Source organism: Mus pahari, chromosome 14 (genome assembly GCF_900095145.1).
Source record: "Mus pahari chromosome 14, PAHARI_EIJ_v1.1, whole genome shotgun sequence".
In the NCBI taxonomy this organism is placed as follows: domain Eukaryota; kingdom Metazoa; phylum Chordata; class Mammalia; order Rodentia; family Muridae; genus Mus; species Mus pahari.
In genome coordinates, this window is record NC_034603.1 from 77,324,659 (window position 1) to 77,341,046 (window position 16,388).

General features: G+C 39.1%; 1 protein-coding gene across 5 annotated transcripts in view; it reads right to left on the reverse strand.

Moving 5' to 3' along the window:
• Positions 1-16,388, reverse strand: part of LOC110331078 (ATP-binding cassette sub-family A member 8-A) — a 71,875-nt gene that overhangs the window by 37,778 nt on the left and 17,709 nt on the right. For all 5 annotated transcript variants that reach the window (XM_029545982.1, XM_029545981.1, XM_029545980.1 and 2 more), the window contains 13 exons: positions 15,962-16,103; positions 15,514-15,699; positions 12,538-12,679; positions 11,012-11,177; positions 7,427-7,485; positions 7,035-7,145; positions 5,969-6,144; positions 5,505-5,624; positions 5,157-5,295; positions 4,572-4,662; positions 3,792-3,931; positions 2,197-2,316; positions 151-349 (listed from right to left, as the gene is read on the reverse strand). In XM_029545982.1, the coding sequence (XP_029401842.1) occupies positions 151-349; positions 2,197-2,316; positions 3,792-3,931; positions 4,572-4,662; positions 5,157-5,295; positions 5,505-5,624; positions 5,969-6,144; positions 7,035-7,145; positions 7,427-7,485; positions 11,012-11,177; positions 12,538-12,679; positions 15,514-15,699; positions 15,962-16,103 (1,791 nt within the window). The remainder of the gene's footprint in view (positions 1-150; positions 350-2,196; positions 2,317-3,791; positions 3,932-4,571; positions 4,663-5,156; positions 5,296-5,504; positions 5,625-5,968; positions 6,145-7,034; positions 7,146-7,426; positions 7,486-11,011; positions 11,178-12,537; positions 12,680-15,513; positions 15,700-15,961; positions 16,104-16,388) is intronic.

Sequence of the window (16,388 nt, forward strand, 5' to 3'; positions counted from 1 at the left end):
AAAAAAATAATGTGTGAATACCAAGACTGTTAATAGAAATAACAGGTAAGGACATGTGCTGGGATTTATTTTTTAATCACTTTTCTGTTGTTCTACTTGTGTGTGCTTTAATGCAACAATTGGAATCTGCAACGATAATTTAGTACTCACAGAATAACGATGGATTTCCTTTCGTGCTTTAACTTCAAGAAGCGAAGCCTGGTCACTGCACAGAGTTGCTGCCACCAGAGAGCCATGCCCCGCTTCATCTTACTCCTCCCATTAAGTAAAGAGACAAGTTGTTCTACTTCAGCACGTCTCCCTGGGCCCCTGGCCCCTCCAGCTTGTACATCTTCTGTCACACCAATATCTACAAAACAAAAGCCAGCAATCTCTAATGAGTGGTTAAATTTTTCTCTGAAAGCATTCTTTTGATCCAGAGGGGTTTGTTGTTGTTGTTGTTGTTTGTTTTTTTAAAGTTCTCTTACAGGAAAACAGAAATTCCAAGATATAACAAAGATGGGTCAATACAATATTGACAGTCGACACTGTTTCAAATGATGTTTCTCATAAAGAATACTGTGGGACAGAACAGCACAGAGAATGCTAATCGTCAGATCATATAACAGCAGAGCTGACCTACAAGAATTAAGTCGGCATTTTCCCATTTATATTAAGTCACAGAGCAGAGAAAAGTATTAAGTTGCTTAAGGAGAACCTCTTGGGGTGATCCTTGAGGAGGGCACAAAGAAGCTTGTTGGGTTAACAAGATGTTCTAAATTGTGCTTTACATACTTGTTTCAGGGCAACTGATGACAAACTCAACAGAAAAAAAGCAGCAGATGGACATTCACATTAAATAAATTATGATTTGATAACTAGATAATAACATTGATCCAGGAAACTCAACAGTTTCTTTAACAAACCATGACAATAGTAAGAGAACCCACAGGTGTCTTTTGGGGGGCGGTTGTTTTTGTTGTTACAATGTGAGTGTACAGAAGTTAACTGCTATCGTGTATACTGAAATGTTAGAAATATAATTTAAAATTGGTGGGTCTTTCTGTGAAAAAGCCTTTCTTTGTAATACAGGGTGGCCTTGAACTCAGGATGCTCCTGCCTCAGTCTCCCAAGAGCTATGGTTATAGGTGTGGACCACCACACCCACCTAAAGATGCTCTGTGAACAAACGTATCCGCTCCCCAGTGAGTCACGGCTCTCTTGGAACAAATGACTGGAGCTAGAGTGTGTCACAAAAGAGAATGGAAAGTGGAGATGAGTGACTACCAATAGGCTATCAACATGGCAGCTAAGACCAGGTGACACCAATGGTTCTGACAGTGATACGGATGGTATTCCTGCTACAGGCTTCTCTTCCTGTCTGCCGGTGAGAAACTCAGCAACCAGAGAGATTGAGTACTGGAGTAATCATGTCAAGTGCTCATCATGGAAATAGCACTGAATGTACTTAATTTCTGGAGGAACTCATAACCATGTTGAATGTGATAGATGTGGAATGACTGGGAGGTATAGCCCTGAGTGTTGGTGGAGTTCTAACAGGAGAAACAGCCTCTCTTTGCTCTGCTCTATTGACTCCAACTTATTTTCAAGAAAGCCTAGGTTGGATTTTAGTTAAGAAAATCAAAGGAAAATTATCTTTAAAATTTCTTTCCTCTAACTATATCCATTATGGACTTCACTTTTTAATGTCCTAAGCATCCTTTATTAGAAATTTGTTTGTACTGAAGAAATGGCTTAGTAGTTATATGCGGATAGTGCTCTTCCAGAGGTCCTAATTTTGCTTACCCATGTTCATGACTCAGAACTGCCTAAATCTCCAGCTCTACGGGATCCAATGCCTCTGGCCTCCATGAACACACACACACACACACACACACACACACACACACACACACACACTTGAAAATAAAATAAAATAAATACCTTTAAAACAAATTTATTGCTATATACCATGTAATATATGTCCATTTAAGTGCATTTTGAGGAACACAGTATAGAGAATGTAGCACACATAAACACTTGAAAAATTCTTGTCTGGGATCTAATAGAACATCCCAGCTGAGGCACATCTATGAGAGAGATGGCAACTGATAGCAATGGATTTCCTCATTTATACAGATTTCCAAAGAAGAAGAAGACAAACGTCATGACTGTTGAAACGGACACAGAATGATGGCTTCCGTTCCTTTTACCTACCTGACTGGTCAATCGATGATTTTCCTTCCAGTCTCAGAAAGACCTCAGTCAGTGTTGTTATAGAAACACCATAGTTCTCAATTCCCAGGTCTGGGCATCTCTCGAGATCCCTATAAAGATCTAACAAACACTTTTTTAAAGGAGGCCATCAGGGAAATTCAAATTAAAACTACTGTGACATCCCTCCACATCCCAGTCAGAAATGAGATTGTAAAAATGTAATAATAAAATTCAAAAAAAAAAAAACATAGAAGGTGCTGGCTAGGTTGTGGGAGAAGTTGCACTCCCATTTACTGCTGATGAGTTGATTTAACAACTATGGAAATGTGAAAATCTCTTAAAAAGCTAACAAGCAAACAAAATAGAACTACTTTATGACTGTTCCTGGGTGTATACACTCAGAGGCCTCTATATTCCATTACATCTATACATTTATGTTTCGCCCTATGTTCACAATGGATAGGAAAATAGATTAAAACTTAGATTTCTATCCACTGATGGGTTGATAAAGAAAATGGGGTGTCTGCACATATTAGAATTCTTGGTATTAAGAGTTTATATATATAAACTCTTTTTGGTCTTGTTCACATAACATGATCTCTTTCAGTCCCTAGTGATCTGAGACAAATGCACTGAAAACCAAGCACGATTATCCTACTTCATACACTGGCCTGAAAACAAGGGTATTTCCTAAAGTCATGGCCTAAAACAAAACAAACATACAACAAACAAACCAAAAACAAAGCACATAATAGGACTTTTAGCCAATGAGTGAAGCCAAGTTTCAAATCACTATAGTCATTGCCTATGTACAAGCCCTGGCCATCTCCATAATGCATCAATGATAATGAAAACCTAGGAAAAGCAAACAAGAGATTTACAAGTCCTTGGGCATACTGATACAATGTTTCCAGCATTTAATTATTTCTAAATGTTTATGAAAGGGTTTGCCTGTCAAAGTAACATTGCAATCATCTTTATTCTGTTGGATGTCACCATATACAGCTGTGACTCAGGTGCTTATACACTCACTGACAGATTCCTTCAAGGTTTTGGTAAACTCCCATTTTTTCATTGTTACATATTTGCTTTGTTCTCTTATATTTTTCTTACCCAAAGTATGTTGTTCTTTATTCTCTGTTGTCTGGTAAGATACATACAACTCAGTTTTCAAAATGAAAGCCCCAATAAGCGTCAGTCTATTCTGCGTTAGGAGGACACTGTTACTGTGAACCTGCATTGAGTGCCACCATTGTGAGGAGTTCAGGCCACCTGAATAGGTTCTAGCATTTGAAACAAAGACCAAAGGATTTAACACATCGTCACTTCTGACAGAATGGGGTTGGAGGCAGAACTCATCTTTGAAACAGTGAAGTTTGCAAATTAACTTCACCCTCTGCTCCCATTTCCTGTCTCTGAGGTGTGACAGTCATTGTATCAAGCTTTTATTATTATTATTAATTATTATTATGAGAATTCTGAGTGATGCTTCATCTCAAACACTTAGTACTATACTTCATGCACAGCAATCTGACGCTACATGTTACACATAATTGTTGTGGATTTCATTTTATAGCTCATGGCTAATGAATTACCTGGAAACTTGTTTGTTCTTTCCAGGGGTAATATGTAGCTCAGTTTCCCTTCGCTTTCTGCAGACAACTTGGAATCCGGGATGTGCTGTTTGACAAGTGATGTTATTCTCTCATGCACACATGTTTCACTCAGCTGCAAGCTGTTATTCAAGAATTAAAATAGGTTGTTTGAAAACAATCTCTGACATTCAAAAATAACCAGGGAAGAGCATTTGTAAATTCGATGTGAAAAACGAGTCATGCAAACTTAAAGAAATAAATCAGTCAATGAAAATATGCTACTTACAAACTAAGACTTTACTTAAGAGACGCTAGTACTAGTCTAGGTTAGTGATAGTAATGATGTTAAATACAGTAGTGTTGGGTTTGGGAAAGTTGTAGGACTTCGGAATAAGCAAATAGTGGAGACATTTAACTACATCTGTGTTTGGCTTTCTCATATTTCTCTATAGTATGCCAGGCATTTTCTATTCCAGTTTTCTCCACCCTTTCACCCTTTACCTCTTCCTACATGCACACAGGAATGCACACATGTACACATGTATACACACACACACACTTATACACATCTGAATTTTATACATATGAATATTCATTTGTATTAAATCTTTGAAGTTTTCATACATGTTTATGATGCTGATTGTATTCACCCCTGTTCATTGCTCTTAACTCTTTCCCATCCCTGTGCCTCCCTCCTCTCTGGCCGTGATCCCAGCCAGCAGCCCCCCCTTTTCTCCAGCCCAGTTCCAGACTACCCCCACCTTCCGCTAGAAAGCCTACCTTAAGTGATAACCAATCCCCCATTTCTTCTTCAGAAACAAGGATGAGCCTGCACACTTCAGCTTCCCCTTGGAGATGAATACTTTCCTATCTGAAGAGGAAGAAGCAGTAATGGAAGGCATCTTTTACTTTGGAGAAACATGAGGTATAATGAACTGCATAGGAGTTTATACAACTTAGTAGAATGCAATTATGGCTCAAAATAAAAACAACAAAATCTTCGATGATTATGTAGATTATTCATATGGCAGACAACTCAACAGAATGAATTACATGAACTTTTTATGCAGATAAGCATTAACATATATTCTAGCTGGCTGTGCATAGATCTTTCAAGTTGATTTATTCAATTATGCAATTCAACTTAAAGATATGTATCTTGCAGTTAATGAGTTTCCTAGGAAGGACATTGTGTCACCACCGTGCTATAAACATGAAGGGGTATAGACACCTCAACCTTTTGTCAGAATGAGCTCCTGGTCCTGGGTCATAGCATCTAACAGCACAATAGCAGCAGCAAAGAAAAGGATTTGAGATTTTCAGATCTAAGTCCTCATCATGATGCTTAAGGGATCCAGCCATTACCAGCCAGAATGTCAGCCTCATCCATGAACTGCGTGCTGAAGAGGACCACACGGTCTGCTTTGCGCTCCTTCAGGAGATTCCACACCCGGTGCCTTGAAAAGGGATCCAGCCCAGCAGTGGGCTCATCCAGTAGGAAAATCTAGAGGAGGAATCAAAGAAAATAACTTTCACTAACTACTGGAGGAGGGAACACGGAGGCTAGGTATGCACTTAGTTCACTGCTCCGCTGTATGGGCCCCTCCACTGTAAGGGCCCCTCCGCTGTATGCTCTCCATCACGGTGCCCTTTCTGGGTGAGGAGATTCTATGATTCCAGTTTGAATTTATCAGTGAATCCAGTCTGACTTACCTGAGGGTCTCCTAAAATGGCAATTCCAAATGTCAGCTTTCTCTTCTGCCCACCACTTAGGTTTTGAACAAGAATATCCTGAGTATTTTTCATATCCAATTCCAGCAAAACTCTTTGTACCTACCCATACACAAAAAGAACATTCAAACCATAACTAAAATGTCTTTATGCACAACACAGTAAAGAATAATGACTTGTAATGAGCAGAGTTATCTGTTTGGGTTTTATGTGACTTCATGCTTAGCTGACCTACAACTTGGGGAAAACTCTTCACAATTCAATCTCATCTGAACATGAAGAAATCCCATTACTTATCTAAGATTTGCTAAGATGAAAGGAACATATTTAATGATCTAGAAGAACATCACAGGTTACATGTGAGTGTTTGTTATTCCCATATTTTTGCAGCCAACCTTAATCAAAGTAAAAAGGATTAAGCATTAAAAAAAAAACACATCTTGTACCTCATTATCCACTTCGTGTGCTTGAATCCCTTTTATTTTAGCAAATAGCCTAAGATTTTCTCTTACAGTCAGGAAGTCAAATTGCACATTGCATTGCGGACAAACTCCAGTGAGCTTGCTAATATTTTCCAAGTCAGTCATTTCTGAGAGTTTGTTATCTTGGATAGTGACCCAACCTATAAATAAGGGTTTCAAAAGGCATTGTCAAGAGAACACAGCATCCTTAATGTAACAAAAAACAAAACAAAACAAAACAAAACAAAAAACTTTACCAAGTGAAATTAGATATGTGATTTTATCTTACTCCCATGATCATCTTTTCCAAATTTCATTTTAGTGTTTTGATCTCACCTGTATTTGAGAATATGGTACATCCTATGTTTTATCATCAAGAAATGAGATCAACCTCTCTGCCCCCTTGACTACACACGCAACTTGCTTTTAACAATGGAATCTGAGCCAATAGCAATCGGAGAACAAGGAAAAGTTGTTTTACATTGGCATTGATTCTGTCTTGCAGCTCAAAGACAGAACTTCATCTCCAGAAATTTCCAGAAAGAGGGATGAGAGAGAGAGAGAGCAAGAGGGGAAGGAGAGAGAGGGAGGAGAGAGGGGGGAAGAGAGGGGAGAGAGGGGGGAGAGAGGGGACAGAGGAGGGAGAGAGAGGGGCAGATGGAGAGGGAGAGGGTGAAGGAGATGGAGAGGGGAGGAAGGGGAGAGGGAGGGGGAGGGGGAAGGGGAGAATACCCCAGATAAGTCTCAGACATGTAGGTAAAGCCATGCTAGGCCATAAGCTACAGTCAAAACAATGGGAGACTGTTACTTTATCTATACAGAAAAGTATGATCAATATCTATTGAAACTGTTCATTCTATAAAATTTTGAGTATTATAAAAAAATTCTGTACATTTCAGTTAATATATACATTTTATAAAAGAGTAGTATAGATTATGTGTCAATAGCTGTGAGTTTAATTATCTCTGTCTGTACTTAATGCTCAGATCTCTAACAAAAGCACAGATGATTCATTTGCCAACTTAGAGGAAGGCCTCTCTCTGTCTCTTACCTTTGGTGGGAACACACAACCCACTCAGGACATTTAACAGTGTTGATTTCCCAGCTCCACTGTGACCAAGGATTGCAGTAATCTGGCCTTTATATACATCCAATGTCAGATCTGGAAGGAAAACAGCATGGAGGTATAAAATCACAAATGTAGGTATAATTCAGAGCTCATATAGTGCCTATGTATTTACAGTGTAAATAAAATTTATGAAAGAACATTTATTCACTTATTAAATCAAAATTCATACTCAAAATTCCACAGCATGGCAATGTTAGTTCAGTTGTAGGGGTTTGGGGGACAAGAGAGTCAACATCCACTTATACAGTCTAGAGTTGCTCACTGAGAGAATAGTTACCTGGCTAAAACCCAATGTTTCTCTCATAGTTACTTGCCTTTCAAAGCCTCTGTGCGCTTAGACTTTTGTATGTAGTCTTTTGAAAGATTTCTGATTCTGAGAAAGAGAGCAAGAGATAAAATGTTTAAGGAGCAATGGTTCTCTTTATTATCTAACTCCGAGTCTGGCTGAAATCTTTACACGGATTTGGGTTGCAAGGATGTAAGGGACAGCATGGGAGCTTCACTTGGCCGTGGTTAGAGAGCAATGGTACTTGGACCAGGGTTTTAAAGCCTGAGCTCACCTGGAGGAAAGGCTTCTTCCTTTGGTGTGGGCTGAGACCTGGACACTGTTCGTGTCGCTGTGAGAGTTTTTCCTGAGCTGAACCATATGTAGTGATGGGGTAAGTTAGAAAATGATACAACACGGACAGCTACCATAGCAAGGCAAAGTATGAAACGTAACACTTCACAGATGTTAGAGAAAACATCTTCATGAAGTTAAGAATCTCTTCAGGTCAGACAGGCAGTATCAAAGGGCAAGAAGAAGAAATGCCATGAACAGTATCAGAGGTGCTAGCCATCACTAGACTCTAACCATTAACTAGCCAACAAACATAGCTATTTCTTAGAAATCTAAAAGGAGGAATACTAACAGTGTATACACTGCAGTCAGTTTGAAGACTAACAAAGTGTTTCGTGTTGCATGTTGAAGAAGTGGTCCATGAAAAGTATTGGATGCTATTCATTATATAATGAAGACTATGGCCACTAAGAGGGATGTGAACATTAATAATTTTAAGTACTGCTAAACACTAAAGTCTATACATTGCAATTTAAAATCATGCTGACTATGGAAATGCAGCCATGTGATCTATCTGGTTGTATTCTATCAGGTAAATATACATTTGTTTGTTTGGTTTTTTTTTTTATATTTTTTTTTGCCCCCGACTATCTTTTCTGAAACAACTCAGGGTCCATGTACAATGGTTAAAATTGATTTCTCACAGCTGTCTTCCCGTAGCAGATGGTAATTAACACAGAGATGACTAGGCATTGTGCATAGTGAGACTTTGGATCAATCAACCCTAAAGGAGATGCCTTTATCAAACCCCTCCCCTCAAGCAAGGCTCTGGGACCAATGAGGAAGACTATGCAGCAAGGTTGAAAGACCCAAACATGGCAATAAGCATCTTTTGAGCAGTGGTTCTCAACCTGTGGTCATGACCCCTTTGAGGTCGCATAGGGGGTATCCTGCATATCAGATATTTACATTACAACTCATAGCAGTAGCAAAATTACACTTATGAAGTAAAAACAAAATAATTTTATGGTTGGGGGTCACCACAACATGAAGAACTATATGAAAACATCGCAGCACTAGGAAGGTTGAGAACCACTGTTCTAGACACAACAGGGCTGATGCACATAGGAACTCCCAGAGTGTGTGACAGAATGCACAAGCCCTGTCCAGGTTCAAACCTGACAAAACCCCAGCATAGAGAAGAAGTGGACATGAGACCCCATTCTAACCAAGAAGTTATTTGCAACTGATACCTGCTGGAGAGGGAAAGTCCTTTTTCTCCCATGTAGTACCACTGAGCATCTCAACCACACTCTAGGGCAGGCCAAAACAAAATGAACATGATAGGTTCTTTTTGGGGAGGGCGTTGTTTCATTTTGTCTTGTTTTGACATTTTTTCATTTTTTTTATTAGATATTTTCTTCATTTACATTTTAAATGCTATCCCAAAAGTTCCCTATACCCCCTCCATGCCCAGCTCCCCTACCTACCACTCCCACTTCTTGGCCCTGGCATTCCCCTGTACTGGGGCATATAAAGTTTGCAAGACCTAGGGGCCTCTCTTCCCAATGATGGCCGACTAGACCATCTTCTGCTACATATGCAGGTAGAGACATGAGCTCTGGGGTACTGGTTAGTTCCTATTGTTGTTCCACCTATAGGGCTGCAGACCCCTTCAGCTCCTTGGGTACTTTTGCTAGCTCCTCCATTGGGGGCCCTGTGTTCCATCCAATGGATGACTGTGAGCATCCATTTTTTTTGTCTTATTAGTTTTTGTTTGGTTGGTTTGATTTTATGATGGGAGGGCTGAGAAAGAGAAAGGTGAGCGAGTGTGAAGTTAGGTAAGTAGAGAGGTTGGCAGGAAGAGGTGGGGAGGGTAAAAAAAATGACCAAAACACAAAGCGTGAAAATAAAAATATTTTAAATAAAAAGAAAGAAAAAAACAGATTTCTCACTTCCACCTAAACACTAACGCCCTATTCTTTCTTCTCACTTTTTGTTTATCGAGATACCAGAGAGGTAAACAGAGAGACTAGTAGACAAAAAGCAGTGTCTTGATATGACTTTCTTTGCCTGAGGTTAAAAATTAACCAAAAGCAGGGCAAGAAGGATATCTATGGGGCAGGCTCCAAGTTAGAAATTGAAAGTTATGATTAGAAATTGGAAAATAACAATACTTTAGGCTGCCCAGGCTCAGGGAACATCGAAGAGTAGAAGACAGACAGAAAATGAAAGATGGAAGGCAGAGGGGGCTGCTGGGAACTTCTATTCCTGCTCATGACATGGCTGTCACTCACAAACTCACATAGCTGTGACTATCTGCGCAAGATCCAGCCAGTAAGAATTCCATGGTGGGTGGAGGATAGATTCATGAGAGACATCCCTACTTGAGGAGCCATTGAGAGTTGAAGGTTGCTAAGAGAGAGTCATTTTTCCTTGGAGGTGAGACCGCTGATAGCTTACCCATACTCCAGTGGGTAGTCTCACAATATACGTGTGCAAAGAAGCAGCATTGATCGGACTCAGTGGGATATAATTAATTTTAAATGAGGAGAATTTGAAGTTGGGAGGAGGACATGCTAGAGGGGAGGAGGCAGAGTTGGAAGTGGAAAGTGGGGTGCTGGATGATTAAGATACATACACTGTGTATATTTATTAACGTCTCAAAGAATAAATAAAAATATTATTTAAAATAAGAATTGCATGGGCAGTCAGCAGGATGTAAAGTGAATAAGTAAACCAATAAAATTAAATTAAAAATAAATAAGTTGCTAAGATAAAGATCTTAAGGATTTCTTCCTTATTGAGCTAAATATAATTAGTACTGTGTCAAACAGGTATTTTATTGTAACCCAGAATGCAAGTGTGCATGACTGAGAGCCACACTGATCTGATTTCCTGTTCTTCTCCAAGCTTTTGCTTTCTTCTTTCCCTTTTCCATGGTCTTCTTTATAGAAAAAACAAATGCATAAAGAATGGAATATTCAGATGAGCGAGAGAAAATGGATGATGTAAATAATAAGGAGAAGAAGTGAAGCCCTGAACTGAAGAAAAAGACAAGAAGGAAGCGAAGAGAGAAGAGAAGCAACGAGGGACAGGCAGAGAGGCCTTTTGCTGAGTTGTGGCTTCTGTTGTCTTAAGCCTGAAGCTTGGCACTAAAAGCAGCATGCTATAGTTTTAAAAAGAATAAAGAATAGAAAATTACAGGCAGTGTAGGTGAGGTTAGGTTGGGGCTCTGTGAGGGACTCAGTAGAAGGTTTACAGGGGTTAACTGCATGATTTAGGCTGAGGATAGCATGGCCCCACACCTAACCTTCATCTACACTACATCTGATCTCACCTGATGGCTTCCTTCCCATGGAATTCTGTAGACACAGGTTCGAAAGAGTCATCAGAAAACTCATAGTCCGTTTCATTGTCAAGGGCAGTCCGATTGGCTGGATTTTGTCTTGACCAAAATGAGGACTTCAGGAAAAACAAAGGTGGTTGTCTACGTCCATATTCACCTGTTGAACAAGTACAGTTGCACATTGGATCAGCCACTGTTCTAAGCCCCTCTCCACCTCTAAACATGAGTACTTGCTCACAAATATGTACACACACACACACACACACACATTGACACATACACACAGCACAAATTCATTTCAAAATCAGAAGGCTTAAAAGCAATGAAGAGAAAGAAAATCATAAAAAGATGCTGAAATAAATGAACATAAAAGAAGGAAACAAAGATAAGAGTGAACAGGCATTTCCTGTTGTGGACCACAGGATTCAGAAGATGGTGATGGCATACATTTAATTAAGATTAAAATCAGTAAGTTTGTACTGTTGCAATAAAAACAAACCTGCCAGCTTAGAACTCTACACTCAGCAAAAGTATATCTCCTTAAAATGAAGTAATACATAAAGGATATATATATATGTGTGTGTGTGTGTGTGTGTGTGTGTGTGTGTGTATGTATATATACATATGGGAAGTATCAAAGCAATATAAAATATTGTTAAGTATACATGGAAAAAGTATTTATATCAAATTAGATTAAATTTTTTAAATTGATCCTTGAGAAAAAATAAATTGTATAACAAATTGCCCAAGGTTTTGGCCAACATCCAAAAGAAAGAACAATTAAATTCATACCTAATTTGCTTAAGTGAAAGAGGAAAAATGCCATCTCATCTGCTTTCTGTGGAAATAAAGAGTTGAATTCATAAATGCAGAGTAGAATGGCAACCATGGGGGAGACTTAGGAGGTTTTTGCCAAAACCCCACAGGATTTCAGTAAAAAGGGGAGTAGTGAATTTAAGCTATTTCATAACAGGGTGCTAGAGTTAATAACAGTGTCTTGTATTCTTGAAAAATCTCAAAAAGTAGGTTACTACAAACACAAATATGAAGGTAATACATATATATTGACAGCTCAACTGAGTAAATCATGATGTAGTTATGTTCCAAAGCATATATGTTTCATAGTATAGGTGATGTATATTTATGCTTATTCATCAGTTAAATAATAAATCTCAGTACATGGCCCAGATATGCAGAATAAATTTAGAACTACAGATCTGTAAGCAACTATAGACATTAAGGAACTAAAGGCCCTAAGGACAGGAAGGAAAAAGAGATGGACAGAGAGAAATTAACAACATACACATTCATCTAAAAGGCTGCATATTCCAAGTGTACAAAATCCAGACCCCCCCAAGTGACTACGCTCACTGTCTATCCTATAAATGGGCATACTCGAATCATGGGTAATGTGCTTGAAGGATGTACTTTAAAATCTCACTATGTAAAAACTATAATCAATAAAAAAGAAATGAGATTACAAGCATGCCATTAAGTCTTATCATGGAACGACTTACTTGGTAAAACCTTCTCAAAGTAGAATGTCAAGATCAGGTAGAAGACGCCATCAAAGAACAGCATGAAGATTGTGCCAATGACTTCATTGGGGTTGCCCATGGGGTCTGCATTTGAATCCACATCATAATCTAAGCGTAAGAGCTGGAAATCAAAAATAACCCAGTAAGTTAAAGGCGAATACTCGCTTTATTTAAAAAACAAACAAAAACAGCTTAGATATTTCATGGATTGTAACTATCACATTCGACCATATCCCTGAAAGTCAAACTGCCTGGCTGCCTAGATTACAGATGTTGACTGTAACTCAAAATTATATAGAACTAGAACTCACTTAAGTAATCACGTTTAGTACAGCGAATGTGTGTTCTTTTTTATTTTTAAACTGGATATTTTCTTCATTTACATTTCAAATGTTATCCCCTTTCCCAGTCTCCCCCCCCCAAGAAGCCCCCATCACATCCCCCTCCCCCTGTTTCTATGAGGGTGTTCACCCACCCACCCACCTGCCTATCCACAGTCGCATTCCCCTACACTGGGACATTGAGCTTTCACAGGACCAAGGGCCTCTCCTCCCATTGATGCCCAACAATGCTATCCTCTGCTACATATGCAGCTGAAGCCATGGGTCCCTCCATGTGTACTCTTTGGTTGGTGGTTTAGTTCCTGGGAATTCTGGGGGGTCAGGTTGGTTGACATTGTTGTTCTTCCTATGGGGTTGCAAAGCCCTTCAGCTCTTTCAGTCCTTTCTCTAACTCCTCCATTGGGGACCCAGTGCTCAGTCTGATGGTTGGCTGGGAGCATCCATCTCTGTAATTTTCAGAATTTGGCAGAGTCTTTCAGGAGACAGCTATATAATGCTCCTGTCAGCATGCACTTCTTGGCATCCACAATAGTATCTGTGTTTGGTGACTGTATTTGAGATGGATACCCAGGCGGGTCAGTCTCTGGATGGCCTTTCCTTCAATCTCTGCTTCATACTTTATCTCTGTATTTACTCCAGTGAGTATTTTGTTCCCCCTTCTAAGAAGCACTGAAGCATCCACACTTTGGTCTTCTTTCTTCTTGAACTTCATGAAATCTGTGAATTGTATCTTGGATATTCTGAGTTTTGGGGTTAATATCTACTTATCAGTGAGTGCATAACATGTGTGTTCTTTTGTGACTAGGTTACCTCACTCAGAATGATATTTTCTAGTTCCATCCATTTGCCTAAGAATTTCATTATTTATTGTTTTTAATAGCTGAGTAGTACTCCATTGTGTAAATGTACCACTTTTTCTTTTTATCCATTCCTCTGTTGAAGGACATATAGGTTCTTTTCAGCTTCTGGCTATTATAAATAAGGCTGCTACGAACATAGTGGAACTTGTATCCTTGTTATATGTTAGAACATCTTTTGAGTATATACCCAGGAGTGGTATAGCTGGGTCCTCAGGTAGTACTATGTGAATGTGTGTTCTAAACGGACACATATTAGATGGAAAAAGAACTTAGTGAATGAGTGGCAGTCGAGTAAGACCTTGGTGTACTGGGAATGGGGGCAAGAAAAGATGCTCTGGGAGATGCTGCATGGCAGCTAAAACCTAAGGAGAATGCACTTTATGGCTAAACAAAGACAGTAGGAAAACTGACTGATGGTGTTGGAGAGTTGCCTGAGAACTTGCTGTTACCACAGGTAACCATGTGTATGTGCGTGTGCATACACACACAAATAAATTTTTAATAAAAGAATCCTTGGCATCCATAATCTTTAGCTTGTGCTTGTGCTTGTGTGTGTGTGTGTGTGTGTGTATGTGTATAACAGCAATTCTTACCATCATATCATAATTGAGAGTAAATAATTGGACCTATTCCATAGGTGAAAGAGTCTGTCTGATCAGTTTAAGAGCTAAGTCGAGTAGGAGAAGAAAAAAAAATACTTGAGGATCAAAAAGAGATTTTCTAGTCAATGACTGAGCATCCAAAATATTCATTTTCATTTTATTTTGCTTCCTGTTACTGCTTCAGAATTAAATCACATTAGCCTTGTAAAATTAAATAAGATGGTTAACTGGGGCACATCAGTTTATATTCAACTTGTAACAAACTTTGGGATGTGACAAAACACTATATACTGTATTTTGAATATCTACTGAATATATATTCAATATATACTGAATATATACAGTACATATGCTGAATATATACATATATATATATATATACTGCATTATGGATCTATTCATCTTTTTACACACAAAAGAACTTATTTTCTAGGAGAAAGTGACTTTCCCATCTCTGAAACCTCACAGGTATATTCCATTGAACTGTAGAGCTTAAAAGGCTACCTGTAGAAATGACTGTAAGGGAGCCTGATATAGCTGTCTCCTGAGAGGCTCTGCTAGTGCCTGACAAATACAGAAGTGAATGCTCACAGCCATTCATTGGATGGAGCACAGGGTCCCCAATGAAGGAGCTAGAGTATCCAAGGAGCTGAAGGGGTTTGCAGCGCCATAGGAGGAACAAAAATATGAACTAAGCAGTACCCCCAGAGTTCCCTGGGACTAAACCACCAATCAAATAAAACACATGGTGGGACTCATGGCTCCAGCTGCATATGTAGCAGAGGATGGCCTAGTCAGTCATCAATGGGAGGAGAGCCCCTTGGTCCTGTGAAGGTTCTATGCCCCAATATAGGGGAATGCCAGTGCCAGGAAGCAGGAGTGGGTAGGTTGGTGAGCAGGGCGAGAGGGGAGGGGATAGGGGGTTTTTGGAGGGGAAATCAGGAAAGGGGATAACATTTGAAATGTAAATAAAGAAAATATCTAATAAAAAAGTTTTGGCATAGAGTAACAACAGAAAACCAAAACCAAAACCAAAAAAACCCAACCAACTAAAGCAAAACAAAGCAAAAGAAATGACTGTGAGACTATTGACTTCCGGGGAGGAAAATATTTCAGCAATGTCACTAGTAAGCTAACTAGCTTCCCACTCACCTGGACCATGCCCAGCATAAAGGCAAAGGGGCTGAGCAAACTTAGAAGCCACTCCAAGGATGCAGGAAGGTATCGGTACAATGCTGTGAATCCAAGACTTCCACAGGAAACAGTGAGCAAGAACACCACCAAGTCCGTGAGGAAAGACTTCTTTAGTAAGACACTCATCAAGAAAGACAAAGAGATCTACAACAAGAGAAGACCCAGGTGGTTTACGTTTATCTAAGAATTCTTACTATAGCAAAACAGATGATTTCCTGTCTAAACTTCAGCTTTTCTCTGCTAATTTTTACAGAATGTTAGAACTACAAAGAACTATAGATAAATACTATTTCAGTACAGATTGTCTCATGCAAATACAAAACAGGTATATACAGAAATCACCTGATTGCTACCGACTTTGTTTCTCAGACTGAAAACCAAGAGCATTTTGTATTCACCAACTCACCAGAGATAAGCCATAGAAGAAAAAGAGATTGAAGATCACCATAAATCCAGTCAAAAAGACAAATTGGACCAGTTTTACAATAAATGTCAAGAGAAGGGTCACAACGAAGACAATGACACCATAGAGCAAACCCCAGGACAACCTGATACAAAAATACAGAATTCTATTAGTATTCATGATTAGACAAAGAAGAGATCCTATTCTGGGTATTCAAGTGGCCCTTGTTTCTGTCACACAGTCACCCTCCCACCAACATTTACAGGATCTTCCTGAATATATAAACCGAATGTAGTGATTTAGGATTGTAAATACTATTACACGTAGAATTAACAGAAATATTCAAGACAAATCTTATGCACACTGACAGTCTTGCGCATGGACACACCTGTGTCTTGATGAGTTACTACGGCGGAGAAGTAACTTAGAG